Raw genomic sequence first — 17,913 nt, 5'->3', positions numbered from 1 at the left:
AAATATTATTACTTGTTTATATTTTAATGTTTATTTTATACTTACACATTCAGTTAATTCATTGTAAATTTGAATTCCCTTTAAAGCTCCATTTTGTAAACAAATTTATTAATTTTGTTCAAAAACATTTTTTGTTTTAATTAGTGAATTTTTGAAAATAAAATCCTCAGTTTTAAATAAAACTAGCATATATGTGCAAAATTAGAAACTACAGTTATTGATTATTATAACTATGGTTATATACCCAAATGTTCCCATAAAATGTTCCTATTACTTCACAATATCTTTATACTTGTGTTTTATCAACAATCAGAAAGTGTCAAACATTAATATTGGTGAGTTGGCTAGAAAATATATACTATGTTCATTAGGAAGTAAATCAACAATTAAGACAGTTTATGTGATAGAACTTTATTACATAAACTTTTAATTCTAATTTTTTTTTAAGTATAGTTTATTTTATTAAAATTGATCAATACTAGAAGGTATAAAATAATAATTGATTAAAATAAATAATTTTCTTGTAAAAAATGAAAAATCTTATCAAATTTTTCAGTTAAGTTTTTGTCAGATCATAAATACAAGTCCGTAAAGATAATATCCTTTCTAAGTAAAAAGTGCTTAAAAAAAATTGATTTATTCAGGTGGTATTTCATCTTGCATTCTAGTGAGAACAATGTTTCTATCAGTTTGAGTTAGCGGTGGAGCTCTATCACCTGTCATAAGCCTGTTACGTAAATCAAGACACTGTAAATCTGTTTGTAGAGAGTGATTTTTATTTGCCAATTCCTGATCAATGCATACCAGCTGCTCTTCCAGTGCATTATATGTGGCTCTATTAAAACAAAAAGCAATATAATTAAATGCAATAATATAAATATGAATGCAAATAAACAATAAATTTGGTTTCTGTTACCTCAAGATTACTTTTTATTTTCAAAGGTACTAAATGAAATTTTTATGGTTAATTTTTACCCATAAGTTAATTTGTATGAAATAATAAATTGAGTTTTCATAACATTTTTAACTATGATCTAGTACTGGTTGTTAAAAATGTTTGATTTGTAAAAATAGCTCTAAAATAATCAAATATTTAATGAATTACTTTCAAATTAATGAGACTAATTATGAGGTCCACTTCACTATTAAGGTTCTCTTTTAACCATTTTTCTCTAACTTTTGAAAAATAGTTTTTCAAAAAAATGTAAAATAGCAATTCATAGACAGAGTATCATAACTTTTAATAAAAAACAGCATTGGTTTACATCTGGTATGTTTTTGTCCATAGTGATCAGTGATGATGATAATTTTAAAATTAAAAATTTTTCATCACAAAAAAGTTGTTTAAAATTTACAAAGTATATCAAATTTTATAATAAAACTTTTATAGTTTACTGTTAAGCATTTTTTAGTTGTCATTCAACCTTCTTCTGTGATTGGTGCTGATGTTTTCACTCTGGCATCAACTAATATTGGCAGCAACTATTAAAATTATTATTTACAGTAATATTGGCAATAACTTTTAGCATTTTTTTTTCAAATTAGGCAGATACATATTTCTATCAGTCAATGTGTGTGTGTGTGTGTGTGTGTGTGTGTGTGTATGTGATGGTGTTTATATGTAGTCATGAATATGACTTTATTATTACATTTTTTTTTTAGAATTACATTATTTCAATTTTATTCTAGGCATAAAAGTAATTAAATATCTAAATATAAATGATAATAAAAACTTATTTACTTGGCATTATCCAGTTTTTCTTTCAAATCACACTGTGTTTGTCGTAATTGAAGTACTTCATTTTTAAGTCCAATCATGGCTTCATCTCTGCACATCTCTGATCCAGGACGATATAAACGATTTTCACAGCGTGTTTCAGCAAGTTTTAAAGCATTAGTTTTGTCTAAATAAGCATTTTCTAGAAGTCCAATTTCTTTATTTAGTCGTCCCATATCAGCATACATCTAAAGCAACATTTCTTATTAAAGTAAATAAGGAAGTGAGTGAAGTCTGTGAGTGTGAGTGTGGAGTGAGTGTATGAGCGAGTGAGAGTGTGAGTGTATGAGCGAGTGTGAGTGTGAGTGTGAGTGTGAGTGTGAGTGTGAATGACTGAGTGCACGATTATATGTATGTGTAACAAATTTACAAACATTAGTATTTTTGTATTAGTCAATTACAAGTACAAAAATTACTTTCTTTACTAGTAATTCAAATAAATCATTTTTAATTTACCAACCAGATTTTATTTCACACCATTTACACAGACTTCTTTTTAAAAATCACTAAAATTTGTGATATAAATGCTCAAAAACAATGGCAAAATGAATCTGTTAATTTCCTATTCTTTTTACAAAGAATTTAATTTATGAATTTAAATTGTGTAAATTATTTTTAAGTAATTATTTTGAATTATTACTATCCAACAAGTTTTCTTATTACTTTTTACATATCATAATTATACTTATAATTCTAATGAATGACAAAACCTCCATGCTGGCATGGAGTATTCTTACTAGAACTTACTAGGATCTTGCTTGAGAAAATAAGGATGAATTTGTTTCTTCTTGTTATTTTCACTGGATTGAATATATTTTTTTGTATCAGTATGCAAAGCCTACTGAAATGCAGAAGACATTCAATCCTGCAAGTGACACCACTCTGTTCAACTAAGGGACTGGCTGTATAATGAATTTTATTACTTTCAGTAAAAACAAGTGATTTACATGTGCTGCAACAATAAAAAAAATTGTTGCAAACAGTACAAACAACAAATTTATTTAGTTAACATACAAATATTATTGTTATCAATAAAAAAGCTGTTAATGTAGTAAATTTATTCAACCTCCCTTTGTCTTTCTTTCTGCTTTCATTTCTTTTACTTCACACAATTGCATTATTATTAACTATTTTCTCGTAGTGTAATTAAATGCAATTTTGATGTGATTTCATTCATTGCATTCTACCAATGGGGCAGGTAGGTCTTGCCATAGCTCCTCTCCACTTGTTCCTGTCCTGTGCAAGTGTTTTTGTTTCCATATATTTTACTCTTTCCACAACCACATCAATCAACTGAAATTTTCTTCTTCCTCTTCCTTTCTTTCCATTTACCAGTCCTTCAACTGCACCTATTAGTAAGCACTTTCTTCTCACAGTGTCCTAGCTAGTTACTTTTCCTGCTTAAAATGCTATTTAACACAATCCTTTCTTCCTCTACTCTTCTCAACACCTCCATTTGTTACTCTACCTTCCAACAGACATTTATCATTTTATGCCACACCCACATCTCAGATGCCTCAATAAGTCATTTGTCTTTCTTTCTTAAAGTACAAGTTTCTGCACCATAAAGCATAACAAATCTAAATTTAATTTCCCACATAGCAAACTCCTTTTCCTAGTAAATGTCTCCTTAAACATTGCTTTTCCCTTTTTTATTTCTGTGGTATTATTAAGATCCTCCGTTATGAGGCTAACCAAGTACTTAAATTTCACCACCTGCTCTAGTATCTCAGTCCTAATTATAATATTAAAATTTTCATCTTTTCTACCTAATACCATACATTTTGTTTTCTTTTTATTAATTTTCATTTTCCTCAACCTTCATTACCCTCATTACATTGCTAAGAATTTCATTTAACTTTGTTGAAATTTCTGCTAGCATATCATCAGCAAATCTTATACATTCTATTCTTCTACCATTTATTGCCACCCCTCTATTAACTTTCAAACCATTGCTGATGATTTCTTTTACATAAATATTAAATAGTGTAGGTGACATGTAGCACCCTTACTGCACTCCCCTTCTTATTTTTTATATTTTGCGTTGTCTCACTTCCTATTTTTATTTTCATTTTCTGGTTCATATACAACTCAAGTCTCCTCCTGTCTTTCCAATCAATTCCTATATTCTTTAAAACTGTCATCAATTTATCCCATCAAAAGCTTTCTCAAGGTCTTCAGACACAACATATACTCTTTCTTCTCTTTTCTATATATTTTTCACGAATAATTCAAAGCAGTCCTCTGGCATCCCTAATTCCAACTCCCCTTCTAATGCCATATTGTTCTTCTGCAATATTTTTATCCGATTTATTGTACAACCTCCTGTTCAGAACTCTTAGTAAGACTTTTGCTGCATGTGAAATTAGACATAGTCCAGAATTCTTCACACTTTTTAGCATTAAATTTCTTGGGTAATGGCACCATTATCGTATCCAGAATGTCTGTAAGCCATCTACCCTCATCATATATTTTATTGCACAGATCCAACAATAGAATTTCTTCATTCTCTCCAAGAGCTTTAAACAACTTAATCAGTAATTTATCACATCCTCCAGCTTTTCCATCAGCTATCACTTTTATGGCCATACTAGCTTCACATTTTAATATGTTATAAACATTGCAATTTTCATGAACTTTGTTCTCTTCTTCTATTCCTAGATCTATTCCCCATGGCCTATCATTCAGTGCGTATAAATCCATGATTTACTCTTCTCATATCTTTTTCACTTCATTCCTCTCATTTACTATGTCCTTGTTCTTTACCTCGATCTGATACACTGTAAAAACTCTTTCCATTTTTCTTGAATGTCACTTTTGCAGCTTCTTTCTACATTAGATCTCCCTTATTTTTCTATTGCAGCACACTTTTCCTGCAATCACTTTTCTCTTGCTATCTTAGTTTTTGATTCGTAATTGATTACTAAGCTTCCTATAGTTGGTTTTACTTTCCTCTATCTGAACATTTTTCCATTTTCTCCTTCCATTAATTTTTTCTATCATTTTTTCAGTGACCCACTCTTTCCGTATTCTTTCTCTGTTCTTAATTTCTATCATTTCCTCAGCAGCCTCTTTCATACTGTTTTTAATATTTAACCAATGATCATTCACACTATTTGGCTCCCCTCCCGTTCTTGTTTTTTCCATTACGCTATTTTGCATCTCTTTGTTTCTTAGTTTTCCAAATCATAGGTACTTCGTTTCTGACCAACCTTTATCTTCTTGAGCTTTAAGTTGATTTCTGCTACTACTAAGATGTTATCAGAGTTTACTTCTGCAGCTGGGTAAACTTTTACATTTTTCAAACAGTTTCATACAGTTCATACAGTTTACCTTTGTTGTATGAGTATGTAATCAGTTTGATACTTCTCTTCATACAATCTCAACGTCCATGTATATTTCCTTCTTTTATGATTTTCAACATTGCATTTCCCACTACAATATCATTTTCCATGCAGAACTCAACTAATCTCTCTCCTCTTTTTCTCTATAATGTAAATCATATTTTCCTATTATCTTGCCTTCCTGTTCTTCACCAACCACAGCATTCCAGTCTCCCATCATCAGTACACATGCCTTTTTCCTTTCCTTCTGTAGTATATTTTCCCTCACTATTTTGATGTGAAATAGTCATTTAAAATAAAACTGATGAAGTAGGAATGATATTACACAAACTCATATAATTAAAAAAATGAGAAAAAGAACAGTAAATAAATGTGCATAAGATTTTAAACAAGTTGAATTTATTTTAAACTAAAATAAAATGCTCTACTCTATTTAGAATCAAAAAACTTAAATAGCACAAAAATGGCTTAATTTTTTATGATGCAAATATAATTATGGGTATTTTAATAAAAATAAATAACATGCATCAATATTTTTTTGTTTTATCACATATATTACATATATGAAAAGCAAAAAAATAAGTAATACATATTAAATAATATCAATAAATTTTTTTTCTCAAAATCAGTTGCAATTTACTTACATTCAGATGCTGCCAGTCAAGTTCATTTTTAATTCTTTGCGTTTCATAAATTCTTTTACGTAAAGTAAAATTAGTAACATCATTTTGTGCCTTCATATCATTTCGAGCACGTTCCCGTGGAACATACATAGATTCACGTAGTTTCTGAGAAGTTTCAAGTTCACTCATTGCTTGTTGTTTCAAAAATTTGCAATTATCAAGCCATCCTTCATATGACATGTCCCTAATATATTAATAATGAAATTAATTAATAAAAATTATTTTAATAGTTATAAAACATATTTAAAATCCACATATGTGAACATACAAGGAAAAAAAATAGAAATAATAGCAAAATTAATATACAAAGAATACCTGTGACCCATAGTGTGCTTTATAAGAGAATTTTATTAGCAATAATATTTTTATTATCATGGCTAAAGTACAAGTACAATACCTTTGTTAAAGGAGTAATAAATGCATAAACTTTAGCAAAACTTGTAGTGAATTTAATTCTAAGAAAATTGATGTAATAAATCTAGGAAAAACAAAAATAAGATTTTTATTATTAAAAATAAAACAGAATAAAATTTAAAAGAAAAATGTTATGAATTTGTAAAAATTTTAAACAGTTGTTTTTAGTACACCAATTTACACTTTTGAAAAATTAAAATACTTTTGACTTAAAAAAATGATTGAAAATTAAAATAAATAAAAAATGTTCTAATATGCCACCATTCACATGATACACTTTTCAACTCATTTCCTTACATTTTCTGTCACCAACCTAATGATATCTTCCCGTTTCTTGATGAGGGCAGCACCATTAACAATGTGTGCAATCAGTTCAACACATGTGTGTTTACATTTTGCTTGTATAACTTGTATTTCATCCATTCCCATAAACAGTAATCTAAGAAAATAAGGTCCAGTGTCTAATTTATTGGTCTTCTATGTCCAATCCATTTATCAGTAAATTTTTCATTTAAGAATTGTCTTCATTCGTGAAATGTGTTGGTGCTCTATCAATTTGAAAGTTTCTACATCAGCACTCTTCCACCCAAGCTGGAACACTTCCATCACAAAAGTCATATAAAAAATCACATCAGCATATTCTGCATGAGTGAAGAGATGCAACATTTTTCAAAACAATGAATCCAAAATGGAATTTCACTTTTTTAAATTCACATTTAACTGGAAAAATATAGGTACAGTTTAGAGTTCAACAAGCATAAAAACACTACATAACTTGATTCTCAAAGTAATTAACACAATAAACATTATGCCAAAAACAACTAAACTGCCTAATGTTTATTATTACTGAATGGTTTTGGTAAGTGTGCTTCAGCAGGAGGTTGTGTCATTCCTGTAGCTAGTGCTTATCTCGTCACAGCAATGCTTACTAGTGCTACTCATCAAGTTGAAAATTTCTGTGCAAATCATTTATGTAATGTAGTAAAAGTGCAGAGTTTGTTCATATACTGGCTTCTTGAAGTTTTTCTTTTTATCTGCAAAACTGTCTTTATTACTTTGTCACAAATTATTAATGCTTCTACTGTTTTTATTTTTAGTTTCTTACTTTTTGTTTGTGTCTGTGAATTAATCGTGAAATAGTAAATGTGTTATTTGTGCTGGGTAAATTATGTTCAGTTAAATGTGGATAAACAAGTTTTACTGAGTGTTTGCTGTTAGATCAAGTCAAATTTAACTCAAACAGGGGGGGAAGTAAGCACAAAACAAACAATTCACAGTGAAGGGTGGAAACTAATTAGACAAGTTGTTGAAAAGTGCTGCTTTTGAGGCAAAATCAGGTGCTTATGCTTATCTTGTGTCACATGTGACTACCGCTTATTACACTGAAAAATCAAATTTGTTTATTGTGATAATTTGACAAGAAGTAGTCTGTAAGAAGAAAGAGCTACAATAAAATCCAGGGACTTCACAACAAAAATTATCTATGTCAGAGAGAAAACATAAAGTGAAAAGTGGGGATAAAAATATAATTAAGATTGATGATTTCTATAAAAACATAATATTACGGATTATTCAAGAATTTAATGTCAATAAACAAATTATTCCAACCAAATTTAAATAATTAATTATGTTAGATGAACTAATTTTGCATTCAGGTAGCAAGCATTTTACATTTCATTAGTATTACTACCACTACTTATTGATTGATGTTCTATTACCGCCATCTATCACATAACACATTCCTTATAAAGATACACTTATAATTCCCTAGTAGAATAACACATTTCAAATCCTAATAAAGGCAGTTACTTTTATATGGATTTGATTACTAGATCATGGATACTGGAGTTGGTAGTTGGGTTTAAATTAACCACACATCTCATCTCAGGAATGGTCGACCTGAGACTGTATAAAGCAAGTTCATTTACATTCATACATAACATCCTATGATGTAATACCTTATAATGGTTCCGAAGGCTAAACAGAAAAAGAGAGTAGAATAACATATAACCACAACTACAATATATATATCAATATAGATAACATGAATAATATTCAAATTAATTTCGAAGCATACAGTTAATGTTGCCAACCTAATTTTTCAAAGGCCTAAATTTATTTTACTAAAAACAGCTATTTTAATTTTCACAAATTCATAACATTTTTCCATTAAGCTGCGTTTTATTTTTAATAGTTTTGTCTCTAATTTTTATTAATTATAAAACTTTATTTTTTTGTTTGTTTTTCACTGGCTTTATTACATCAGTTTTTCTCAAAATTAAATTCACTACAACTTTTGATAATAAAATTTACAAATTTATTAGTCATTTAACAAAATGATTGTACATCATATTTAAAAAAACGAGTTTTCATCACAAATGTTTCTGTTACTTTGGATACTAACGTAAAACTAGTTTACTTAGTTTACCAGTATGTTATATTAGATGCAACATTTTGAAAGTCTAGCTCTTTGTACATTTCTCTGACCTACACCAAACTGTTTTCTTTTCGTCCTTTTCCTACTATAGAATTACAGTTTCTCATTATAATAAGGTGAATAAAACAAACAAAAAATTCGATTTTTATTAAGAAGCAGTACATTACTACATTTTTGTCAGAAAAGTAATCATTTAATGTAGACAAAAACGAAATTTTTTTGGTCATATGAGAATATTTGTAAAAACAAAATTTACTGTTAAAAATTAAAATTAATTTTAAAAAAATGGAAATTACACAACAGTTGTAAAATAAAAATAAATAAATGAAAATTACTTGGATATTATTTTTATTTATTTTTTTTTTTTTTTAATGACAAATATAATAAATCATTTGAAAAGTTATTGTTTCAAAGTTGGCAATAAAATATCAGCTGATTAACAATGCTCAATACTGTATTAGTGTTTAAATAATTTTGTAAGGTACAGTAAGATATCAGGTGCTGAACTAACCCACAGGATTGGTCTAGTAGTGAACGCGTCTTCCCAAATCAGCTATTTTTACACAGACTTGAATATTAGATCGTGGATACCGGTGTTCTTTGGTGGTTAGGTTAACCACACATCTCAGGAATGGTCGAACTGAGAATGTACACTTCATTTGGGCTCATACATATCATCCTCATTCATCCTCTGAAGAATTATCTAAACGGTAGTTACCGGAGGCTAAACAGGAAAAAAGAGAGAGGTGCTGAACTGTCTGTGGTTACCGAAGGTTTTCTGTAAATTTTAATTTGAACATGATCTGTTTGCCATTGAAGTAATGTCTTACTTATTTAGAGAAATACGTTGATATGGTTTTCATTTTGGGGTGTGTAATGATATTTGTAATGACACTGCTGTTGCGGTAGAATATGAAATACGTTTTCAGAATTTCAGATCCCAAAACAACTAGTGCGACTTTTTGCAATCTTCGGAAAACAGGTTCACTACCAAGTATTCGTACCAGCTATGAACGATCTGTCCAAAAAGACACTGTTATTGATGAAACTATTATCGATGCAGTTCAGGCGTCAGTACACGACGTCTTTCTAAACGGATCACAGTTTCGCATTCGATGGTTTGGCGGACACTTAAACAAAAGTTTTATCCTTATCATAAACCGTTATTCAACACCTACACCAGGAGACCGTCTGCTTCGCTTGAAGTTCTGCATCTGGTGGAATACAAATCGACAACTCTACAAATATGTTTTGTTTACCGACGAGGCAAATTTCTCTCGAAATGGCCTCGCAACTTACGCAATGAGCATATGGGCAGAAGTAAATTCTCATGAAACGGTGAAGGCAATTTTAACAACAATTTAGCGTCAGTGTATTGTGCGGCCTTCATACTACCTGGTCGCTTAGATGCTGAGGTCTAATTATACTTTCTTCAAGAAGAATTGCCGCAGTTGCTTGAAGATGTTCATCTAGCACTGAGAGCCAAAATATTCTTCCGTCACGATGACGTACAATCCCATTCGCTACCACTCGCTTAAATCATCATTTTCCTGAGAAATGGATCGATCGTGTAAGTTCTCATTCATGGCCACCAAGATCGTCTGATCTAACACCTTTAGATTTTCTTGTCTGGGAATAGTTGAAAATTATTTTATACCGTACAAAACAAAAAATACATTCTTGTGAGGAATTAATTGTCCGCTTGATGGATGCGTCTGAGCAACTTAAACTGAAAAGACCAACAAAAGCAGTACAGATGCGTACCAAGAAATGTGTTGAAAATAGCGGACTTTATGAACATTGTTATAAACTGGTATGTATAATGCACTTTGGTGCATTATACATACATCTAGTGTACTGTTTCTAAATAAAAATCGAATTTTTCTAAATTTTCTTTTTTTTTTTTGTTTTATTCAGTTTATCTTTTACCATTTTGTTTAGAATTAAATTCTCTACTAGTTTTGTTTAAAAGTTTTATATGTTTATAACCCATTTAATAAAGTTATTGTCAAACACCACAGTTTTCTCAAAAACTACTGCAGAAACGGCTCTGGAAACTATTTTATTCAATTTTTCAGGTCAAAAACTATAACAAATCACTAATTCTGTGCAATAATTAATGCCCTAAAAATTTCAGCACAACCTCATTTCACCGGTGTAGTTGAAATCCGTTAGCCGTAACTCAGAAACAAAGCATTTTAGAACATTTCTTTATATTATTTCTTCCATTATTTTCAGGAGTAAAACAGTTTATGAGAGTCCCGGAAGAACTTCATAATACACTCTGTATACAGTATATATATAGCTGTTTGGGGCTCAGCTGACCGGCTAGCCGCTGGGGTGGGAGGGGGGGTGAAGCCCCTGGAGTCCCAGCGCCTACATTGGCCCAAGCAAATTCTGAAGCCGATCCATGGACACCTCAGGGCTTTCGAAAGCCACGGACCCTATCCCATGGGCTTGAGACTCTGCTTCACTTGCCATTCCTGTCTAGCCAGAGAGCTCCAATCCTAGGAGACAAAGACTCCGCAATTTTTGTTACCTTCATGGTTGTGAAAGTAATACTAAAAAATAATTAAAGTATTCAGGTTTTATAGAAACCTAAAAAAGAAACTAAATTGCAAAAGACAAAATAGTAGTAATTATGATAACTAAAATACCAAATTGCTTTAAACCGTAGAATATTCAAAGTATAAAATATTTTAGTTTCAAAAGTTTGTTTTTCTGATCATGTATCCATCAGGTAACTATCATAATTTAGCCACTACTAAAAGATCTACAGCACCCACTTAGAAATATTTCCTTTCTTTAGATAGCCAACATTATGGCAACATTACTTTCTGGTCATCTGCTTTTCAGTCATAAAGTTTCTGTTTGAGAAATATGTCAGCTTATCCTAACATGGCACAGTACCTTGACTGGCTTTAAAAAAGAAATTTTTAGAAATAATGTCTTCTTCTTAGTCAATAGCCCTCTAAAATATCTATTCTTAGATACTGCCACTGTCTGTCTGCTACTACTTATTCAGATCCCACTTATTCACAGCTAACCATTATGTTAATGGTCTTTCTCCAGCCTATGAACTGGGGATGCATTTTGCCATCCACAGGCTACCAATCCATAGATCAGGGATGTGAAATGCAAGAATCTATAAGAAAAAATTATTAAGGTTTAGATAATGTGTTTTCATAGTAATAGTAAACTGATTAATAAAACACAGGTAAATATCTTGTCTGCAATCACTTTTTTGATTCGTGAGAATAGCAAACTAAAATGCATCATTACTTCAGAATCTCCTCAGTCATCATAGATTTTTTAATAACTGTGAATAGACTCTTCACACAGTGGGAACATATTTAAAATTAATTAGTATTTTGTAAACAAAAAGTGTAAGTATTCGTAAAACAGGTTAATAAAAAAGAAAATTATAAAATATTAATGTAGGTAAAACGGTTCCCCTTCTAACAATGAGAGAAACAGGTAAGTTAATAAATTTTTAGTATATTGATAAGAAATCTCTTCAAGTACAATCAAGCTCAGATGATCATTCATGAAGAAATTGTTTTGTCTTTTTTGAGACTGTTATTGTAATTAAAAGTACAATTATAATACTAATTATTTTCTATATTTTTATATTTCTGTTTAATTATGATCAACATAATAGTATGGTACTCTTGGTTCTTGAGATGTTGGTCAAACCTTGCTAAGTTCGACCGGAGGATGCCAAGATCTGTAGGGCAGTGCATCCTAATGTGTCCTATAGGAAGGTTATTTACTGAACTGTCATTTTTTTTTGTTTGGAAGCTAAATAAACAAAATGACAGAAGACCCTATCAGATAAACCAGGATCACTTAATTGACCAAATAACACAAATATGACTAAACACACAGTTACTACTTACTGTCTTCTAATGTTTTAATACTTATGTTTGATAGTAATTTTAAACAACTAGTTTCTATTTCAAATACAAAGAAAAATTAACCTACCTTTTTGGAATTCGTAAAGGATCAGGTTTGTAGCTAATATTTGCACAATTTTTATCTATGGCCATGTTATACCTATCAATTTCTAATGTTTCATTTTTGTCACTGAGATCTTGATTTAATTGAAAACGCAAGTCCAGTAACCTATTTATTTGTTCCTGAGCAGCTTGGCATTTTTCACCTAGCATCTTTTTGAGAGCCTCAAGTGTTGCCAATTCCTGAAAAAATGTTAATTCTCACCTAATTAAACTACACATAATTAACAAATACAGTTAATAAGTACTTTAATAACAACAATCTTCTTCAACATTAATATCAGTGATTTATTATTTTGCAATATGTGTTTCCCATGTAAAACTGCTAGCCTTTAAGACACATCCTCAAATGGCAGGGGAGGTAATGCTCTCGGAATTTGTATATGGGGAAATAAACTATTCAGTTTCGACCCAGATTATCCATACTTCTTTCTTGCAGATTAGGTGCTGGTTATCTAATAACTAAAGAAAGAAATCCAAGATTAAAACATCTCCTGGTTTTTAGAGCAGCACAAAGGAAGTAGAAAGACTAAAAAAGTGTCCTGCGCAGGATAGTAGACTATTCAAATTTACCTCAATGGATTGACAATCCTTTCTCACCTGTTATCTCTAATCTCTTTTATTTATCCTTTCGTCTTCAGTAATCAGTTCTGTGGGCATAATTCTGATCTTGCAGGTCTTGGTATCAAGGAACTGAAGGTGCTTTTGGACTTTCCAATAAGTCTAATGATTGTGAAGTAAGGCAAGACTTCAATTCAAAAAAAGAAGGGACAATAGTGAAGAAGGTTAGAACAATAATAAATAATAAACTTGGGTGCTGCAACAATTAATGTCATGTCTCTAAAGATTGTAGATTTCTGTATTGAGTAATGTTCAGAGGAAAGGCGCTACCATTATTCAGTCAAGGGGACAAGGTATTTCACGACCTGATGATTGAGGGGGCAACATAGCAGGATAATTGCAATACTGTGTGGATAATAGGAACTGTGGCAAATAGGGTTTTGGAAGTTATTAATGAAAATTATGAGAATATAAATATAATGACTGTTAATTAGAACATGTATAAAGTAATACTAGGTCTAGTCATGACAAACTGAATGTTTAGAGGATGAAAATTAATCATTTTTGCTTGACCTTCAGGAGACAGAATATGGAGAATTTGCAGTAATGAAAGATGACCAAAACTTCTAGGTAAAAACTGCAACAGGATATAATTGGTCATAGGGCACCATGGGCTAGAACCAATAACTCTTCATGAAGAGAGGTTAAAGAATGGATGGACTACTAAAAATAGATCATACAAGAAGGAGGCAACATAAATGTAACTTTGAGTTGAAACACTACAACACAGGTGTATAAAAAAAAACTGGGGTTTTAAAGGTATGTAATATCAATTAACTTTGAATTATCATATTGCACCACAAATAAAATAAATGAATAACTTTTATAGTTTTATTTCCCTACAAGTGATCAATGTGAGCATCTTTCTTCACACAGATACATCCAACTGAAAGTAGAGTTTATTCCATTATTTAACCAGCAAGTCTGGAATAATAGAAGCAACAACTTTCACTTTTGTTCCTTAAAAAGGGTAGATCAGAAGATTACGAAAACACATATATTCCTTATTTAATTTCCTAAAGAAAAAATCACATGGAGTCAGATTGGGTGATCTTGAAGGCCACCACAAACAAACTCTGTTTATCAGATCCATGATGATTGGGGAAAAGTCATTTAGCCAATCCCATACTCAGTTATGCTAGTGAGGAGGTGCAATACCTTAATAAAATTCTATAGTCCATCTTGCAGCTGAAGAAAGAGCCATGTGAAGCATATCCAAATAAGCAACTCCTGTTATGCTTGCTTCAGCAAAATAGAATGGCTCATAAACTTGCCATCAGGATATCACACAGAAAAGATTTAATTTTAGGGAGTTCTTTCTGCATTCATGAAGAATTTCATGAAAAATGCGTTCATGAAGAATTTTTGACCCCAGTTTCAGATATTAAATATGTTAACTTTTCCACTAAGATGGAATGTTGACTCTCACAAAACACAATATGACTAAGATAGTTTTCAGCTTCATGCTACAATTTTGAATGTGAAGTCATCATGCACAGCATAATCAGTAGGTTTCGAAGCCTGTAACAGCTGTAAATGGAAAAAGAACGAACATACTGAGAAATAAAATGAAATGATCCAATGAAAAAAATAGGGAGGAGATAGGCACAGATAGGAATGTTATGAGATTAACAGATTTCAAAATGTAATGAATGTGAAATATGAGAGACAACAGAGTGAGAAAATAAAGACAAAGATTTTTAAATATTTAGAACTCAAGGCTAGTTGTAAGGATAGAATATAACGTTTCATAACTAAAAAAAAAAAAAAAAAAAACAAATTGAGTAGTTAAAAATTTTACCAATGTATAAGTGATATGTGGCATATAAGTAGTTTTCAAAATATGCAGCACATCTTAGATATGAAACTAAATAAATTCAAATTACAATATGATACATTACACGACATACATGTTTTAATTCATGATATGCTTCATCTTTACATAAATCAGATCCCCCTCGTTGATCCCGTTTAGTTAGGCATTCATTCACAACTGTAAAGTTTAAATTCAGACCTTCTATTTCAGCTTCAGTTTTATCCTTTTCAGCTTGTAAATCAAAAATTTCCTTTTCAACAGCTGCATAGCAGTTAGATATAACATCTCTCCACTTTGTCACTTCAGTAACTCTGAAATAGTTAAATTAGATTTAATTTTTTTTTTTATAAATTATTTATAAACAATATTATTATAGCTACATTTACTTCAATTTAATATTTTTTTTATTTTATTTTTTTTTTGCTTTGCATTAAAAGTTAGGTTTGTATATTTTGAAAAAGCCTAAAAATCATCCAAAATTAGTGTATGAGAAATTAATAGTGAAAGAATTCAACATAAAATATCTAAAATAAAAGGTTATGAATTTTTTTTAAATCATACATTTTTTCAGAACTCTACCAAGCTGATTTTTATGTTCAACACCTTTTCTTGAACATATTTTTCAGAAATTCTGAAAAAATATATTATATTTTTTCAGTAAATCTTTACTGATTAAACATTGAAAATATCACAAATTGGGCCTTTTTTAATAGCACTGATTCTGAGAAAACCACTCCTGAGAAATCATTTGGTTTATATAATACAGAATTGAAGCTAGTACGCCACCTTTTGGAAATTAATTCTCTATCTATACTTTTTTCAATTGAACTTCCAGTTCTTGAGAAAGACAATTACAAGATAGATAATTGGATACATCCTCTTAGGTGTTACGTAATCCTTAGGAACTTTCAATGGCATCAGTGAGAGCTGACTCGGTGACCAACTTTAGAAGTCATACTTTATATATAGAGGAATATTCAATATTTTAGTAACAAATCTCTCTATGCCAAGCTTAGTAATTTTATAACTGTTGTTTATGATGCAGTTTAGAATCATTCATTCCAGAATCTTAAGGCAATAGATACTAGTTAATTTTTTGAGTCATTTGCTCTTTGCCAGGTTTTAGCAATGCTTTACTTTCCAGGTGACCATCCTCAATATCCTGGATATATATTTTTATTTCTGTCTTTGACATTCATCATTGTAGAAATCATTGATGATCTGAGGTCTAAATCATTTATTTTGTTAGGCTATCAGTATCAGTTGCTGTGTTAATACTTTCTACCTTTGAATCCCTACAAACAATTATAGATATTGTATTACATAAAATACAGAAAAAATCATAATGTACATACAAGACAAAAGAAATATAAAGCTATATTCAAAATCAATGTCATACAAAATTTTTAACATTTTCAGGAAAAAAGAAAACAGTTAAATTGCAGTGATTGCAATAAATATTATATTGGACAGACTAAATAAAAAACACTTCAAATAAAAAGAAGTTACACAAACTGTATATCACAACACAGTCAACATTTACAAATCATCTCGTAAATATTGGATATAGTGAAAGATATTACCTTTCACCCCAACATGCACTTTTTTTTAAACATATACGGGTATTATATAGCACATGAAAGTATATAGCACTTTAACATATTTAAACAATGTAAAATTTACCAACATACTTAAATTGACAGAAAACATATTAATTGAACTACACATTACAGATGAAATATACTGCTAAGAATTTAAGAGTTTATAATCAGTTCAAAAAGGCACCAATGACATCACCAATTCCATTGAAAGAACCATATAATGTCTACAAGTTATTCTGCAAGTACGATTACACATATTTTGAAAGCAAGTCATTTTTAATTTTCTTTAAAAAATGGATTTTTTATAAGGAAGATGGGAAATACATACTACTACTTTTAAAACCTATTTCAGTTTTCCTAGCTGTCTTGCACTCATATGTTAAAACTTACAATATACTGTCCTAACAAACATCTTGTGCTGAATATGCATCAAAAGGTTAGGCATTTTTACCTGAAAATCTTAATATTACAAACCAGCTAATCGCTAGAGCCATATGATCCACTTCATTCTACTCTGATTGATTACTGAACTGATAAATGTGATACCTTTGGTACATTTTTACCACTTCCTGAACTATTTTCTTAAAGGTTTCTACTGAGTTAAAATTATAAATATATTTATTATTATCAAAGTAATAATACAAATAGTTTAAATACCAACCTGTCTTGTAAGCGAATATCATTCATATATGTATCCCATTTCGTTTTAGAATTTGTTTCATTTCGAAGCTGTCTAGCTTCATTCCTTAAATTAAATGCATCCTTCAACCTTGTATCACATGTCTGTCCTAGTTCCCATACTTTATTATACCAATCTGGTAGAGATACCTTTGTCACTGGTTTCTCAAAATATGCAATGGACATCATGCTTGATCAACCTATGCAAGAATTACTTTTTTTGGAGTATCTATTACATATTTTTAAACAATGAATAAAAAAAATGTAAGTTATGACTACAAGAACAGATTTATATTATTAAGATATTTCCATTCATGGATATTCATGTTTGAAATTTTATTATATAAAAATTTAACATTTAATGAAGACTGAGAATAATTTTATTATATTTTATTAATGGGTATTGTGGGTAGCTTGTACTATGCTACCCATAAATCATGTTGCAACATGAAATAAGTCATGTTGCAGCAAGTATTCTTACTTAATTTCAAACGGTAGTGGAAATTTAGTTTGAAACTAGCCTTTT

The 17,913-nt window shown here is 30.2% G+C and overlaps 1 protein-coding gene across 1 annotated transcript; it reads right to left on the bottom strand.

Annotated features, from left to right (window-relative positions):
• Nucleotides 1–636: 636 nt before the first annotated feature.
• LOC142327034 (tektin-2) lies at nucleotides 637–17,576 on the bottom strand. The gene is made up of 6 exons (XM_075369799.1): nucleotides 17,371–17,576; nucleotides 15,203–15,419; nucleotides 12,640–12,854; nucleotides 5,766–5,988; nucleotides 1,742–1,965; nucleotides 637–835 (listed from the first exon to the last, which is right to left on the bottom strand). Exons 1-6 carry the CDS (start codon nucleotides 17,574–17,576, stop codon nucleotides 637–639), a joined length of 1,284 nt encoding a protein of 427 aa, XP_075225914.1.
• Between the last annotated feature and the right edge of the window lie 337 nt (nucleotides 17,577–17,913).

This window comes from Lycorma delicatula, chromosome 6 (assembly GCF_047948215.1).
Source record: "Lycorma delicatula isolate Av1 chromosome 6, ASM4794821v1, whole genome shotgun sequence".
Lineage (NCBI taxonomy): Eukaryota > Metazoa > Arthropoda > Insecta > Hemiptera > Fulgoridae > Lycorma > Lycorma delicatula.
This window is presented reverse-complemented; position numbering and strand designations above follow the sequence as displayed.